Source organism: Prinia subflava, chromosome 1, assembly GCF_021018805.1.
Source record: "Prinia subflava isolate CZ2003 ecotype Zambia chromosome 1, Cam_Psub_1.2, whole genome shotgun sequence".
NCBI classification, from domain to species: domain Eukaryota; kingdom Metazoa; phylum Chordata; class Aves; order Passeriformes; family Cisticolidae; genus Prinia; species Prinia subflava.
In genome coordinates, this window is record NC_086247.1 from 117,021,171 (window position 1) to 117,035,147 (window position 13,977).

General features: G+C 44.1%; 1 protein-coding gene across 2 annotated transcripts in view; it reads right to left on the bottom strand.

Moving 5' to 3' along the window:
* KAT2B (lysine acetyltransferase 2B) overlaps positions 1-13,640 on the bottom strand; it is a 39,823-nt gene extending 26,183 nt beyond the window's left edge. The window contains exons 1-2 of one of the 2 annotated variants that reach the window (XM_063409091.1): positions 13,289-13,637; positions 4,656-4,782 (exon numbers count right to left, since the gene is read on the bottom strand). In XM_063409091.1, the coding sequence (XP_063265161.1) occupies positions 4,656-4,782; positions 13,289-13,510 (349 nt within the window). In that variant the 5' untranslated portion in view covers positions 13,511-13,637. Of the gene's footprint in view, positions 1-4,655; positions 4,783-13,288 lie in introns of both variants that reach the window. The other variant, XM_063409100.1, reaches the window with a different exon arrangement.
* Positions 13,641-13,977: the final 337 nt, after the last annotated feature.

Below are 13,977 nucleotides of genomic sequence, written 5' to 3' on the forward strand. Positions count from 1 at the left end.
ACTATAGGCCATGATATCTCCAACGAAGCCTTAACTGCAAAGGCAGTGATCCTGTAATAACCTACTTAAACAGAACACATCAGAGGTAACTGAAACCTGTGTCACACCAGAGTAGTTTGTAAAGGTTGACCAGGGGTGGTAACTTCCACAGCAGAGGAATGGCAGCTGGTTGGAATCACATCATCCTTTAACACTTAAAGCATCTACATAAATCTTGCTTGCATTAATATGTGGCACTATTAACTAACTACACACATTTTTGTCCTGGATCTATGTCTTTGAGACAAGGTTTCTTGCCTTAAGAAAATAAATCCATAATTTCCATAAATTATGTAATCCAGATGTAAGTAGCACCTTATTTTGTGAAGACTGAAAAAAACCCAGTTTAGAAAAATGCCTTTTTGTTTTAAACTGGGCTTTATTGGCTAAGTCCCTTGCTTTCCTATCATGTAAGATCAAACTGTGCTTTGTGCACACTATATTAACAGAGATTTTATAGACTGTATGTGCTCTTTTGTTCAGAAGTTTGCACACGCCGCAATTTCCAAGTGACAAATTCCCTTTTATCATCTCCAAAGGTAAATACAGTTCCACATCTGTAATTTTCAAAAGCTTGAGGTTTCTCCCTGTAAAGCGGGACATTCATTTCAAGCTGGCTTGAATGACCGGCCCCAGGAAGAAGGAAGGCAGTGTAAAACAAAAATTCAGCTCCCAGAAAGAAGATATTAGCATTACAAAATGCAATGATCTTGGCTGACTCCAGGCCAATGTAGATGGTATGCATATCCTTTCCTCTGAAAGGACAAGAAAATATCCTTTCAAAGAATAAGAAAAATACTTTTAACTTCAGGCATATTACTTTTTATATTCTATATTTTAATAAATTTTATCTATATTTACTTCTTAAGATTAACACATTTTTTTCAACAGAAATCTGACTCCTTAGTTGGGGAGCTAGTGAGACAAAATAACACTTGACTTGAAAACAGTCACATTTACTGGCCACCCAGCAAAGATGGTTTGTTTTGAGAAGTTTAGTATGCTACCAAAACATTTAAACTCAATACCTTTATTTGGCTTCAAGTAAAAAGTACACTGTAATGCAGAACTTTAAAAATATGTCAGCAACTGTTTCCACTTAAATGAAAATTTAGAATAGTGTTTTAGGCACACGGCCATCACGAGCTTCCTTTGAGGATAAATATTCAGTATTCTGGGAGGATTAAAATTATTTAACTTCTCTCCTTAAGACAAGAATGAAGGGTTAATATTCCCAGCAGTTTGTCCTGATCATTTGCAAGTAATAAATATCCTCCTAGAGGAGTTTTGCATTAGAAACAGATAACATACCAAAGAAACCTTGCCTTCAACAAATGAATAAAACATCAGTATAAGAAGCCATTTCTATGCAGTTTCCATAACAATACTGAACCTTGACTACTTAGTGGTGTTTAAACATTTTATTAAACTAGAGAATTATTACCCATACTGTGAATCTAAAAAAGTGTATTACCAGCATGTATTTACCAAAGAGACACTAGTGTTTATACACCAGGCCAACAAACTATCTTTCTTCAGGTGTTCACAGCCTGTTCCCAAACTCTGTGGCCATTACTAAGTGTTTGATTAAAATTAAAGCTTTAGTACACTGACATCAAATACTGCACCACTCTCGACTAGAGTTACACAGTGCCAATCACATGCACTGCCCAATTGGTGCACCCTTCTTCAGTTGCTGTTATGCCTGAAAAAAAAATTTAAATATCACATGTATAGGTTGCTAGATCATGCACAAAAAAAGCGAGCAGAAAGAACAAGACTCAGAGATAGGAAGACCTGAAACTTGAGCAAGTAAGCAGTGGAGTGCACAAATTAGGAATAGTGAAAAAGCAGATTAAAGAGGAGGGTGTCCACAGCCTATCTCAAAACACTAAAACCAAGAAATACCCAAATATGCTACGTGAAGGTGCACAGCAGGAACTGAAGACAGTGATGGGGAAAAAAAGAGACTGAATGTGCATATGGAGTATTAGCACATTAATTAACTAGTTTTAGAAGTGATTCAAGAGTGACAATGTTTACCAATTAAAAAAATGCACCCTGCAACACAGGAGAAACAATCAAATAGAAAGGACAAGAATTTCTGACTATGCAACACGTGGGCTTGTGGCTGTTGGACAGTGAATTGTCCCAGCATCTAATCCAGCTGCAGTGTTAAAAAATATATCTTCCAAATAAAAGAAATATTCATTAAAACAACTACATTGAGCCAAACTGTGGGGATGAGCACTAAAAGGATATATATAAGGTGTAGGTAAGTAGACAATAATACACACAATCAAATAGATTTATGCACCAAAAGGTGCACTGGCTTGAAGATCAAACCATACCTCCAAAAAGAGACACCTCAAGCAAGACAGTATGGAGGATTACCTCTGGATGAAAAAAAAGAAATTATAGGAAAAAAAATCCTACATTTTACATCAGGTACAGGTTTGACCAGCACAGGAATTTCTACATTGCTACTTCAATGGCTTTCTGAAGAGAAGGAAAAGCAGCACAGCTCATGTGAAGCCCACGCACCTTGTGGTAAATCTGGTTTTAAAGGTATTCAGCAGAAACACACTAATTTAGAGGAGATGAATAGGAAAATTATCTTGAAAAACACAGCTGAAAGACATATTTTTCCAGTAGTATGAGGAAGCACACAGCAACTCATTTCTGTTATTTTAAATGAAACATCTTCCTCATTAGCTGCAGTCAGAAGACGTCTTTTCTAAAAGAGCAGTAAATAAAAATACAGTTTCTTGATAGAATACTTTTGCTGGTTTTACAGTACTGGTTTCCCCGGGTTCCCTAGCTAAAGAATGGTTGAATATTTTTTAATAGAACAAAATCAGGCCCAGCATTTAGAAGAGCTGAGTTTACCTACAAAATACAAAGCATCCACAAATTCTGCTGAAGAACAGGGAACTGACAGGCACATCTTGCAAGTTTAAAAAAAAGAAAAATAAGAAAAAGCTCTTTCTTCAAAGGCCAGGATTGAAAGGGATGGGTAACACAAGCACACAAGCCACCCTAATTACACAAACAGAAGCAGCACAGAGAAGCTGTGTGATGAAAAGTTGAAACTAACTTGGCTAAAGTGACTGAATTTTCTGTGATACTATGCATTTATTAATCTCCTCTTGGAAGCAAACTCAGAGATTTGGAATATCAGGAAAAAAATCTGCTGAAAAGCCTAGAAATAAATCACAGGTAATGAGAGTATAAAAAAGAGGAGAGCAGAAATAAAAATAAATCCTATGCAAAAAAATAGGAAAAAGGTATTCCATTAAAAGAACTTTTTTTTTCAAAGGTAAAATAATAAATGATCTATTGTAAAGGTTTCAAATTTCTCTTTTTCTATTTTTTTTCATTGTCCTAAGTTTTGGGCAGCAACAAAATTTAAATAGTAACTGTTTCTTTTCAATTAGTTGTGAATTTTATTTTAGCTGAATTTTTGTTCAGTATTTGCTAAGAAGGATGTGGATCTATGATGGAACAAGTCAAGAGGAGGGCAAAGAAGGTGATCTGAGGGCTAGAGCACCTCTCCTATGAAGTCAGGCTGAGAGTGTGGGGTTGTCAGACTAGAGAAGAGAAGGCTCCAGGGAGATCTTAGAGCAGCCTTCCAGGACCCAAAGGTGGCTCCCAGGAAAGCCAAAGGGGAACTTTTTCAAGGACATATAGTGACAGGGCAAGGGGTGGTGGCTTTAGATTGGTTTAGATCACATATCAGAAAAAGGTTTTTTCATGATGAGGGTGCTAGGATACTGGAACCAGTTGCCCAGAGAAGTGATGGATACCCCATCCCTTCAAATATTCAAGTTCAAGTTGGCTGGGGCTCAGAGCAACCCAATCTACCAGAAAGCATCCCTGAAGGGACAGGCTGGACTAGATGATCTTTAAAAAGTCCCTTCCAAATCAAACTATTCTGTGATTCTGATATACACAGAAACAAAAGAATCAGCTTTTATTTTGGACAAGTACAAATTCTTAAAATAATGATACAGTGATTCAGCACTGTTTTTCAGGCTATGTGGGTAACAAATTGTTATTTATTCTAAGTCTGAAAAACAAAACCAAAAACCACAACAGTATGCAACGGTAGATTTTGAGCAGTTGCTTCCAAGACACGCAAGCTGTCTGCACAATAATTTAGACCATGCTAAGATGTACAACCCTTGTTTTATTTTCTGTGACACATAAGACGTGGTTCTTTCTGTAGGTAGGAGTACCTGCTTTAGCCATGTTCAAGAATATTTTATAGTAAGGAAACATAATACAGTCTGTGGGAGAAAGTAATTCACCTTGTGAAGAAGGCAGCTGGCAGATAAAACCATGTCAGGTTGGGGCATATGGAACACAAAGTATTAAAATTGTTATGGGTAGCTTAATGGTGCTTTTACATTTTAACAACTTTGAATGTCGCTGCTGTTAGAAACTGCACCTCAGCTGAATTTCTTTAAAACTAGTTTTAGGCCATTTCCACACCACACATATCTCTCAAACATGAGCCATATTTGAGCCCAAGTGTTGACATTTTCGCGCAGCGGTCAGCGCCGTCGCTAGGCCCGGAGGCGCCCTGAGGCGCCCTGGGGCGGGCGGGGGCTCACCCAGCGCGTGGCTGCAGCTGCGGCACGGCTCGGCCAGGCTCACCGCGGCCTGCTGCAGCTCGGCCCGCGGCGGCGTGGGAGGCGGGTTCGGGTTCTTCCAGCCATTGCACTTACACGACTCCTCGGCCTGAAAACAAAGCACAGGGACATCGGTCAGCGCCACGGAAACGGCGTATTTCAAAAGCTGCCCCCCCCCACTTTTTTTTTTTTTTTTTTTTTTTTTTTTGAGGGGCGGTGCTGAGAAGAGGGGAGTTGGGGAGTTTTGTTGTTTCGTTTGCATTTTTATCTATCACATTACTAACCTTTATTTTCTGGAAATTATCAGAAATACAACAGTATCCCAAAGAGGGATCTCCCTGTAACACAGAGTACATAATAAACCCTGGCTACTTCCTTTACAGAAAGCCCTCACCCTACTGGAAAAAAAAGTATTCAAATATTTACTAGTAAATCGGCATTTACAGATCCTACCACCGAGACAGATTTAATTATTTAAACATAAGCAGGTTATCTACCAGATAATACATTTGTCACCGCCTCATCAGCTACACTGGCACCAAGGAATCACACAGCTGGAACCAAGCCCATGACAACCCAGGCAGGGCTAACTAATGCCAAAATAACCAAACAGTAAATGCACTATCGGAGAAGGCTGTTTAAGGCAAGGAACGCTTAGCACAGAAGCAACAGATGCCAAAGACAGTGACACTTCCACTGCAACCTGCTGCTTCCTCCAGAAAGTTTACTTACGCTCACTGAGTGTGAAACAACCACCAAGAGAATGCAGCTAAAAGGGAAGAAGACCATGAAGAGAGAGGTTGTGACTTTGGTAATCGTGTCTCAAATCATTCAGAAGTTCAAAGTACCCATTCCAGTTATCCAAAGAGCAGCTTTACAGGAGAGGATTTTCTTCTGCATATCCAAACAATCTTGGTTATTCATTCTAATATCACTCATACTCCTATTTGAAGATCTAATTGGAAAGAAAGCCTGCTTTTCTACTCTTCAGAGATATCCGTGCACTGAGTTGTAAAAAGATACTCATGAAATTGCACTGCCGAGACCTCAGTGAGGAAAGTATGCCAATTGCTGAATAATATTTATGGCTGAAACAATCTTGGTAGGAAAAAATTGTGATGGTGATGTATGCAGCACTAATGTATCATTTTTCAAAACTGATTCTGCATACATTTAGTGTGATCTATTTCAGGAACCTATTTCATTTTCCTTTTAAGTTTCCAAATCCCATCCTACCTAAGGAAGAAGAACCCAGGAGAAGCAGAAAGGATCACAGCTTGACAGCTCCTAACACTGACAGCTTTGTAGATGGCTGGTAAATTGTTCTTTTAAACTCATTTCAATATTCAGTAACCTGAGAACCAAAAAAAACTGCTGCCTGCAGTTTGCGGAGCACCACATGATGTTTTTACCATCCCTGAGGCTTAAGCATTTACCCAGCTGGGCTGCTGGCCCTGGGTGCCACGGCCTCTGCTTGGCCCGGGGCAGACTGGCAGGCATCAAGGGCTGTGAGCAGCATTTTCTGTAGGGATGACTCAGAAATGCACCTGCAAGTGCCCAGCAAAACCATTTCCACATATTTCCCTTGAAAAAGGGACAGCCTGCATGGCCTGAACCTCCTGGCTCTCCAAACTCACCGAGTGGGTGCAGACCACCTGCCAACCCAAGCATTTATAAAGTGAAATCAGCGAGGCTCCAGGATGAAATGAGGGGAAGGTTAAAAGAAATTTTTTCCTAAGTCTCATAAAATGCAATCTGAGAAGATTTATGGTGAAGTTTATGTTCTTTTTCTATCCTGTTTTCTGTGAGTAATATGACTGGCAGAGAACCAAAGGCAGCCCAGTGTAATCTGATGGCAGGAGCGGTCTCTCTCAGTTTCACAGGCATGGAGCCAGCTGTGTTAGTCATCCAGCCCTACCTGCCCCCAGAGCTAAATCGGCTTGGGAGGATGGAGGGATACCTGCAAACCACAGACTGCCCCGCTGCAGGGACTCTGGACACATGGGAGATGACACAAAATCCCTCCCTTTCAATTAGCTTCCCAATGTAAAACCAATGCCAAATAAGCTATACACATCTGTTTGGTGAGAAAGGCAATGTCGGCACAACATATTTTTGCATTTAATACGAGGACAGAGAGACTGTCAGAAAAAAAAAAAGGAAAAGTCTGAAAATGAGATTATTGACAAAGAAAATGCAAGAGACAATTGTGAAGGAGTTGCCAAACGAAAAAAAAGGACTGAAAATTATTTTAGGGAAGTAAGATTTGACCCTTCCTATGCAGCTGTCTGGACAAATGTTCAACACCGTAAATTACACCATGCTTATTATTTATTGCCTTAAATCACACCACAATGAAGCATATCCAGAACTTCCTCCTAAAAATAGGCACAAGCTTTTTGAGATTTATTTTTTCTCTGAGTTGAAGCAGTATGTCACAGAAGCTAACCGAACAATGTTTACTATCAAGCCAAAAAACTATAAACAGTGAGTAACTATGTAAACTTTAGCATCACACCATAATTAACAGCAAAGATGCAAACAGATGTACGAATCGTGATAACAGCTCACTTAATCTGACAAAAATAAATATCCACCCACCCAAAGAAGAACAAAACCAGCATGTTCAATGGCAATTTTTTTTCTGCTCTTGTTGGTATTTCCTCGCCAGATCTTTTTGGAACAGCTGTTAATTCGTATTGTTCAAAATATTCTAGACACCTTAACCAACCAACCACTAGGATGGGGTTTTTTTGATTAATCTCTATGAAACACCAGAATCAGCATAAATGTTCTGTTAACCAAGGCGAAACAGAACCTAAAAAGGTCCTCTTTGAAACTTAGCTTTCACAGTAGATGTTGACAGTGCAAGTATTTTGCACTGAATATGCAATGTGCATTCCTCAGTGGCTTAAATTGCTGAGTTGTTTTAAATCTTCCACAGCATTTTGCTCATTCAATCCTTTCTTTGACTATCTTTGGCTTTTTCCTTTCTTCCTTTTTTTTTTTTTTTAATGTCACTCATCTGCTTTTCATTAGAAAATAAAGTATGACTTTACCTCTGAAAAAACTTAATTTAACATCAAAACAGTTTTGAGGGAAGAAAAGTATTTGAACTAGCACATCCAATCCTTGAAGCCTTGTTTTCTGGGACATCTGCAGAGCTTTGATGAATCCACTGTAGAATGATGGGGACTTCTGCCCTAATGAGGCCTGCAAAATAATGACTGTCACCTTTGCAGGCCCAGGGATCATGAACACCACATGTTCATTGGTGGTTTTTAATAAAATTGGATGAGTGCAATAAAATAAAACACAACTACATGCTGTTTTCTGCCCCTTCTCCACAAAAAAAAAAAAAAAAAAAAAAAAGAAAAAGAAAAGAAAAAAAAAAAAGCCCCACCACCCACTCATACGACCACAAAATAAATAACCCAAAACCAAGTAACCACAATAAAAGGAAAAAAAAAAAAACAAACCAAAAAAACAAAACAAAACAAAAAAAAAAAAAAAAAAAAACAACAAAAACAAAACAAAAAAAAAAAACCCAAAAACCTCATTGCAGAAATTATGTACATTTTGCAGTGCATAACACTTTCAATTTTCTTTTTAACTCCTTCCATGTTTGGTGGAATATCAAACTATCCAGTAGCTCTGGGCACTGAAAACTGTAACTGTAGGCAAACTAAAGTTATCATTTCCTTTAGAATACTGAATACACTGATATGGACAGTGAAAAAATACAGCACATTTTAATACAAATTGTCAGTATTTTATTTAAAAAAGAAGCACCTGAAAGTTACAATATTACACATATCTCTGCCCCTTTTAGGTGAGTTTCAGCTGTCCAGATAAATAGGAATAAATGAGGAATATTAGAATAACCTATGGACTAAAATATCCCTCCCTCTTTTGGATAGTGAAATAAGCCTCAGAATGTACAAACTTCAAGCTAACTTAATCATAAGGTAAAAGACTCCAACAGTTCTGAATCTGAGTTTCAAATAGCTGCTGTGCAGGACTTTTCTTTCCAGCTTAAAATCATACAGGTCACCCTACCTGGTAATTGAGATGCAAAGCAGGCTCGACTGATTATACACAGGACATTACAGATCTTCTCCATTTCCAGCAAGTCAGATTATTCTAGTAAATGCCTTCTTCCTCCCAACACAAAAGCTGTGTAAAATACCCTATAAGCTTTTTCCTGCCAGCAGCAAGGTCAAAATGATGCCTTTATCAAAGAGTATCACATAAATGATAATACATACATTGTTGAACTTAAATCATATATTTTTCCTACTCATATGCCCAGTACCCAAGAACCAGACAGCTGGACACTACTCAGAGCCACTCATATGTATCAGGAAATTAGTTGACCCATTTATTTACAACAATACAAAATAAGCAGTTTCATGGACAGCTCAAAGGGCATGTTCATCATTTATTGATTCAGCCAATTATTTTATTCCTTGTACTTTCTAGTTTCACTTACAAAAGAGAAATAGGCTACCATATAAAACTTCTATTAATAATAAGCACCCAGTTTCTACCTTGTACAGTTAATGGCAGATTTCTTGTTTAAAGGAAGATGCTTTAATTGGGCCTGTAAGACATTATAAAACAGATTCACCCCACAATGAAAGTGGTAAGAAAGCTTTAGATGTCTTCTTTGTCTCCTACACTTCTGCAGAAAACAATCCTGATACATTTCAAGTTGAGTTTCAAGGAGCTATACTCCCACTATACAGAGCCCAGCTGTGGCCACTATACAGGGCCAAATTTGCCTTATCTTAATCTGTCTAATAAAAATCAGGAAAGAAAATTTTTATTATAGAAAAAGTGCTACAATTTTACCTTATGAACTCTTTCTTTTATGTGTGGGAAAACTAGAGGTCACTCTAGAATGAGAAGTGGAAAGAAGTGCTTCAAAAAAGGATCAGCAGCTGGTCTGGAGCCTGGGGCTGGGATTTTACTTCCACATGTGGCTGCTGCAGGGCCTTGGCCAAGTCATCTCATCACAACCCTTCTCACTCTGTCTACATTGCTTTTCTAAAGGAAAAAGCTTTTCTTTAAGGAGGTATTATTCCTTGTGCAAGTGCTTTAGGCTACTGGGTTCTAATTATATCTGTAAACACCCAGGCATTACTGTAAGATACATATAATGAAAAACACAAATTTACAGAAAACTTAGTGTACTAAAATAGTACATATTTCACCTTATTTACAAAAAAGCTCCCAGTGAGACTGGAGAGAGACCGTATTTTCACATACTGTAAACCAACAGGGGGAAAAAATGCAAAGGAGACTTTCTCCTACATCTTCATTAAATATATTTATGTGTGTAAGGCACACAGTGCTGCTTTTATACGAAGTGCTGCAAGCTCGCATGCCTAATGCTCAATTTCACAGTGGACAAAACCAAAACCATGTATGCAGCCATTCATACACACACAGATACATCAAGTGCCAAACGCAAAACCTCTCACAGCACACAGCACTACTGTGTACCTCCAAAAGTCATGAAAATTGCACCAACTCCTATTACATATCTTGTTCAGAATGCCACCCTCCTCCTTCAGACTTGGGCTTTTAAGAAGGTTTTTTACTCAGAAGAGCCTCTTCAATGCCTTCCACCCAGACTTTTCTCACAGAGGAACAAGTCATGTGGAGCACCTCAACAGCCGCAATTCTCCTGTCCAGTTCTTTTATCAGGAAAACACCCAAACCCCACATTTGTCTAGTCTCAGCTCCCTAAACTTCAGGCTCATTCTGCTCAGGATAGGTGCACACCAAACACGTATTTACCAGCAGTCTTTGTCCATGTTTCCCATGACAAAAAGGGGTGGGTTGTAAAGAAGGACCAGGAGGTCTTTCTTGGAGACCAAGCACCCTGCCCCAGAGAAGTGCCTTTTACTCTCCTCTGCTCAGCATTTCTGCTGTCACCAGTGAGACTTACCCTCTGCACAGTCACTGACCTCTCCACCCTCTTGTCTTGTGGCTCTTCATCCCTAGCAGACACATGCTCCCTGGCTGTTGCTCCAAACATCTCTGAGGCTAAGCTCCTGACAAATTCTGCATGCAGAATTTTGCAATGAAATTTATGTGGGAGAAGGTGATTGGCATTAAGGATGCCATTACATATTTTAGCACTCCAACTTGTACAGCTCTATGTAGATTTACATAAGAACCATGTTTAGTCACTACTTGAATGAAAACAGATGTCCCCTTCGGAGATGGGGGGAGTGTTTGCCTTCTCTCACTCTTTTGCACAAATACAAAATCAATGGAAGAGAAGTTGCAACCTAAAGAAAAGTTCAAAGTTACATACTGCACTGCTACATTTGGCAAAGAAGCTTCTCCAGGCTACAGTTCTCAGCAAACCACTAATGTTATAAGGCAAGAAGTGTCCTTCTGGAGCACCTGCCAGGTGTTCAGGAAGAAAAATAAAACATTCTTCCACCTTGCACCATCCTTCCCACTTTATCCCACAGGAGAAGCTTACAAGGAGCTTTCTGTCTGCTCACTTGCTTCTGTTACGAGATCTGAAAGCAAACTGCCTGCCACTGAACTACTGTAGAGAAGTTGAACAGCAATTTTAATCTGAACACAGTGCAGCGTTTAGTGCTGGAACCGTGCCTACATCCTGGCAGGAGGAAGACTCCCAGCCGTGGGTCCTACTGCATCCATCTCTGCAGTACCAATGGAACATGCATCCAAGATTTGTCACAGACAAGGGCCAGCAAGGACACCCAGCAGAGCACTGACAGTAGGAGCTGTTCCTGCTCTGTACCCTATCACCAGAGTCCTGCAAGAGGGAAAGAGGAGCTGACAGTGGGCCACAGAGTGCCCTCCTCACCTCCCATAAGGCACTCATCCTGCTTACCACAAAGCACCTGCAAGAGAGAGGCTGGTGAGCTCCCCAAAAAGCAAAGGGTTTCAGCAGAGACAAGGCTTCTATATAGCACAGCAACCTTTACAGGGCAGAGCACTACAGAAGGCTTTCACCCTCAAAAACCTCATCTGGAGGTGCATCAGAGGAAAAAAACAAACAACCCACCACCCAGGGAAACAAAAAGCAATTCAAAGACACACACACTTCCCTAACAGCCCATGAAAAATGTACCCGTTTCACAACCAACTTCATTTATTAGCAATCCTTGGTGACATTAAAATATGGGAGCGCAAAGAGGACTCATCACTGGGAAAGCTTCAAACCATATCTCTCTGCCCAGAGTTAGTGCTGCAAAGTTCAAGTACACCAGCTGCTCTTTAACCTTATTGGCACTGATGTAATCTTGCACTGTCCCATGCATGCACCAAAGCCAAAGTGTAGGTGCCTGCACATGTGGAAACAGCTAAGACATTGCAATGTGTGGCTTCCGTAATTTGCCTTGCCATGGCAGCATTGCGCCATGCCTTCAGCATACAGCTAAGTCTCCACACCACCAGCCAGGACTACAGAGCCATACAATGATGCTTCGCCTCGTTTGTTAGCCTGGCCTTTCACTTAACATCTGCCTAAGTAGGAGTATAGAGAAAATAAGGTGCACTTTTTTCACAAACAGCACTCTCAAAGCTATAAGCATTACTAGAGGACATGACATCAGCACTGCCAATTTAAACATGTCAGCCCCGCTGTGCATCCAGAAATTGCCCTGACAGCAGCAGCGCAGCCAGCGGCCCGTGCTCTGAGCACAAGCGACAATGCCCACGGTCAGAGCTCTGAAGGCGGGAGCGACAGATCTGACCGAGCTCCCTCCCTCTACAATAAACTGCTTCTCCCACCAAGAAGAAAATCGCAGGTGGACAGAAAGAGCTTCTGATGTAAACCAGGAGCAGCATTCCTGAATGCGAGCGCCCGGCACACGCGGAGCAGAGAGCCCCGCTGGGGCAGGGTACAGGTGGACAGGGGATCTCGCCGTCCGCTCGGGTACCACACACCGAACACCGGCCCGGCGCTACGTGACCGCCGGGAACACAACTTTCCCAAGCGCGGAGGCCGCGCCCCTTCGCTCCTCTGCCGGAGCTGCTGGCGACGGTGGCGGCTCCAGCTCGGAGCAGTGAATTCAGTTCGGAGCAGCGGCTTCAGCAGTGTCACCAGCTCGGCGCTGGGGGGTCACCGGCTACGGCCGGGCTGGAGCAGCCACCGACCTCCCGGCAGAGCAGAGGAGTGCCGCGCTCCCCACCCGGGATGTTTACGCGGGGAGTGCTGCAGCAGCGCCGCTAACTCGGCGCTCACGGCCGGCACCGGGAGCCGCCCCGCCCGCGGAGGGGCTGACGGAGCGGCGGGCAGCGGAAGCGGCGGCGCCGGGACGGGCGGCAGCTCCCCGGGCGGGAGGGAGGCGGCGCTGCCAGCACGGTCCCGGATTCGGTGCGCGCCGGTTGAATTTTTGCGGCCACCGGCCGGAGCGCTCCGGGGGGAGCGGGATCCACCGACACCGCCGTAGCGGCCACTTCCGCGGACAGCGCCGGGCGGCAGCCGGGCCGCCCCCGCGCCCGGCAGGGCTGGGCAGGACACGGCCCTTCCCCACCGCCTCCCTCTCTTCCTCCCTCCCCTCCCATCAATCCCCACCCTCCGTGGGCGGGGGGGCTCCCGCGGCCGCCCGCCCGGGTACCTTGCAGGCGGAGTAGACGCCCAGCTTCTCCAGCTTCTTGGCCCGCGGCGCGGCGCGCAGCTGCGCCTTCTTCCCCGCGGTGCGCGCCGAGCCGGGCCCCGCGGGGCTCTCGGCGGCGCTGCGGACCGGCCCCCCGGCGGCCCCCCCCGCGGCGGCCGGGGAGCCCTGCTGCGGCCCGCCGCCGCCCGCCGCCCCGGCCCCGCCGCCGCCAGGCTCCGCCATGCCCGCGGCGCGGCGGCAGCCGCCCGTCCGTCCGGCCAGCCGGCGCGGCGCGGTGCGCCCGGCCTTGGACCCTCCCCTTCGCCGCTCCGCCGCCGCCGGCTGCTCCCCGGGGGGGCGGGAGGAGGGACCCGCCGCTTCGCGGGCGGCTCCTGCCCCGCCGGCGGGGGTGGGGGGGGCCGGCGCCCGCCTCCCTCCCGCCGCTGCGCACCGCAAGGGCGCGCCCGGCGCCCGCCTCCCTGCGCGGGGGCTGCGCGGGCGGGCGGCGCCCCCGCGGGAAGGGCGGTGGCGGCGGCACCCGCTGCGTGCGGAGCCGCTACGGAGCCATCCCGGCCCTCCGCGAGGCTGCGCGGAAAGTTGCCCTAGAAAGAGGCGGCATCGCTGGCGGTGTCGAGCGGTCCCGAATCCCTGGGAGCCCGCGGTGCAGCCGCGGCCACTGTGGCCCCTCGGAGTGCCGCTACTTTGTTTGG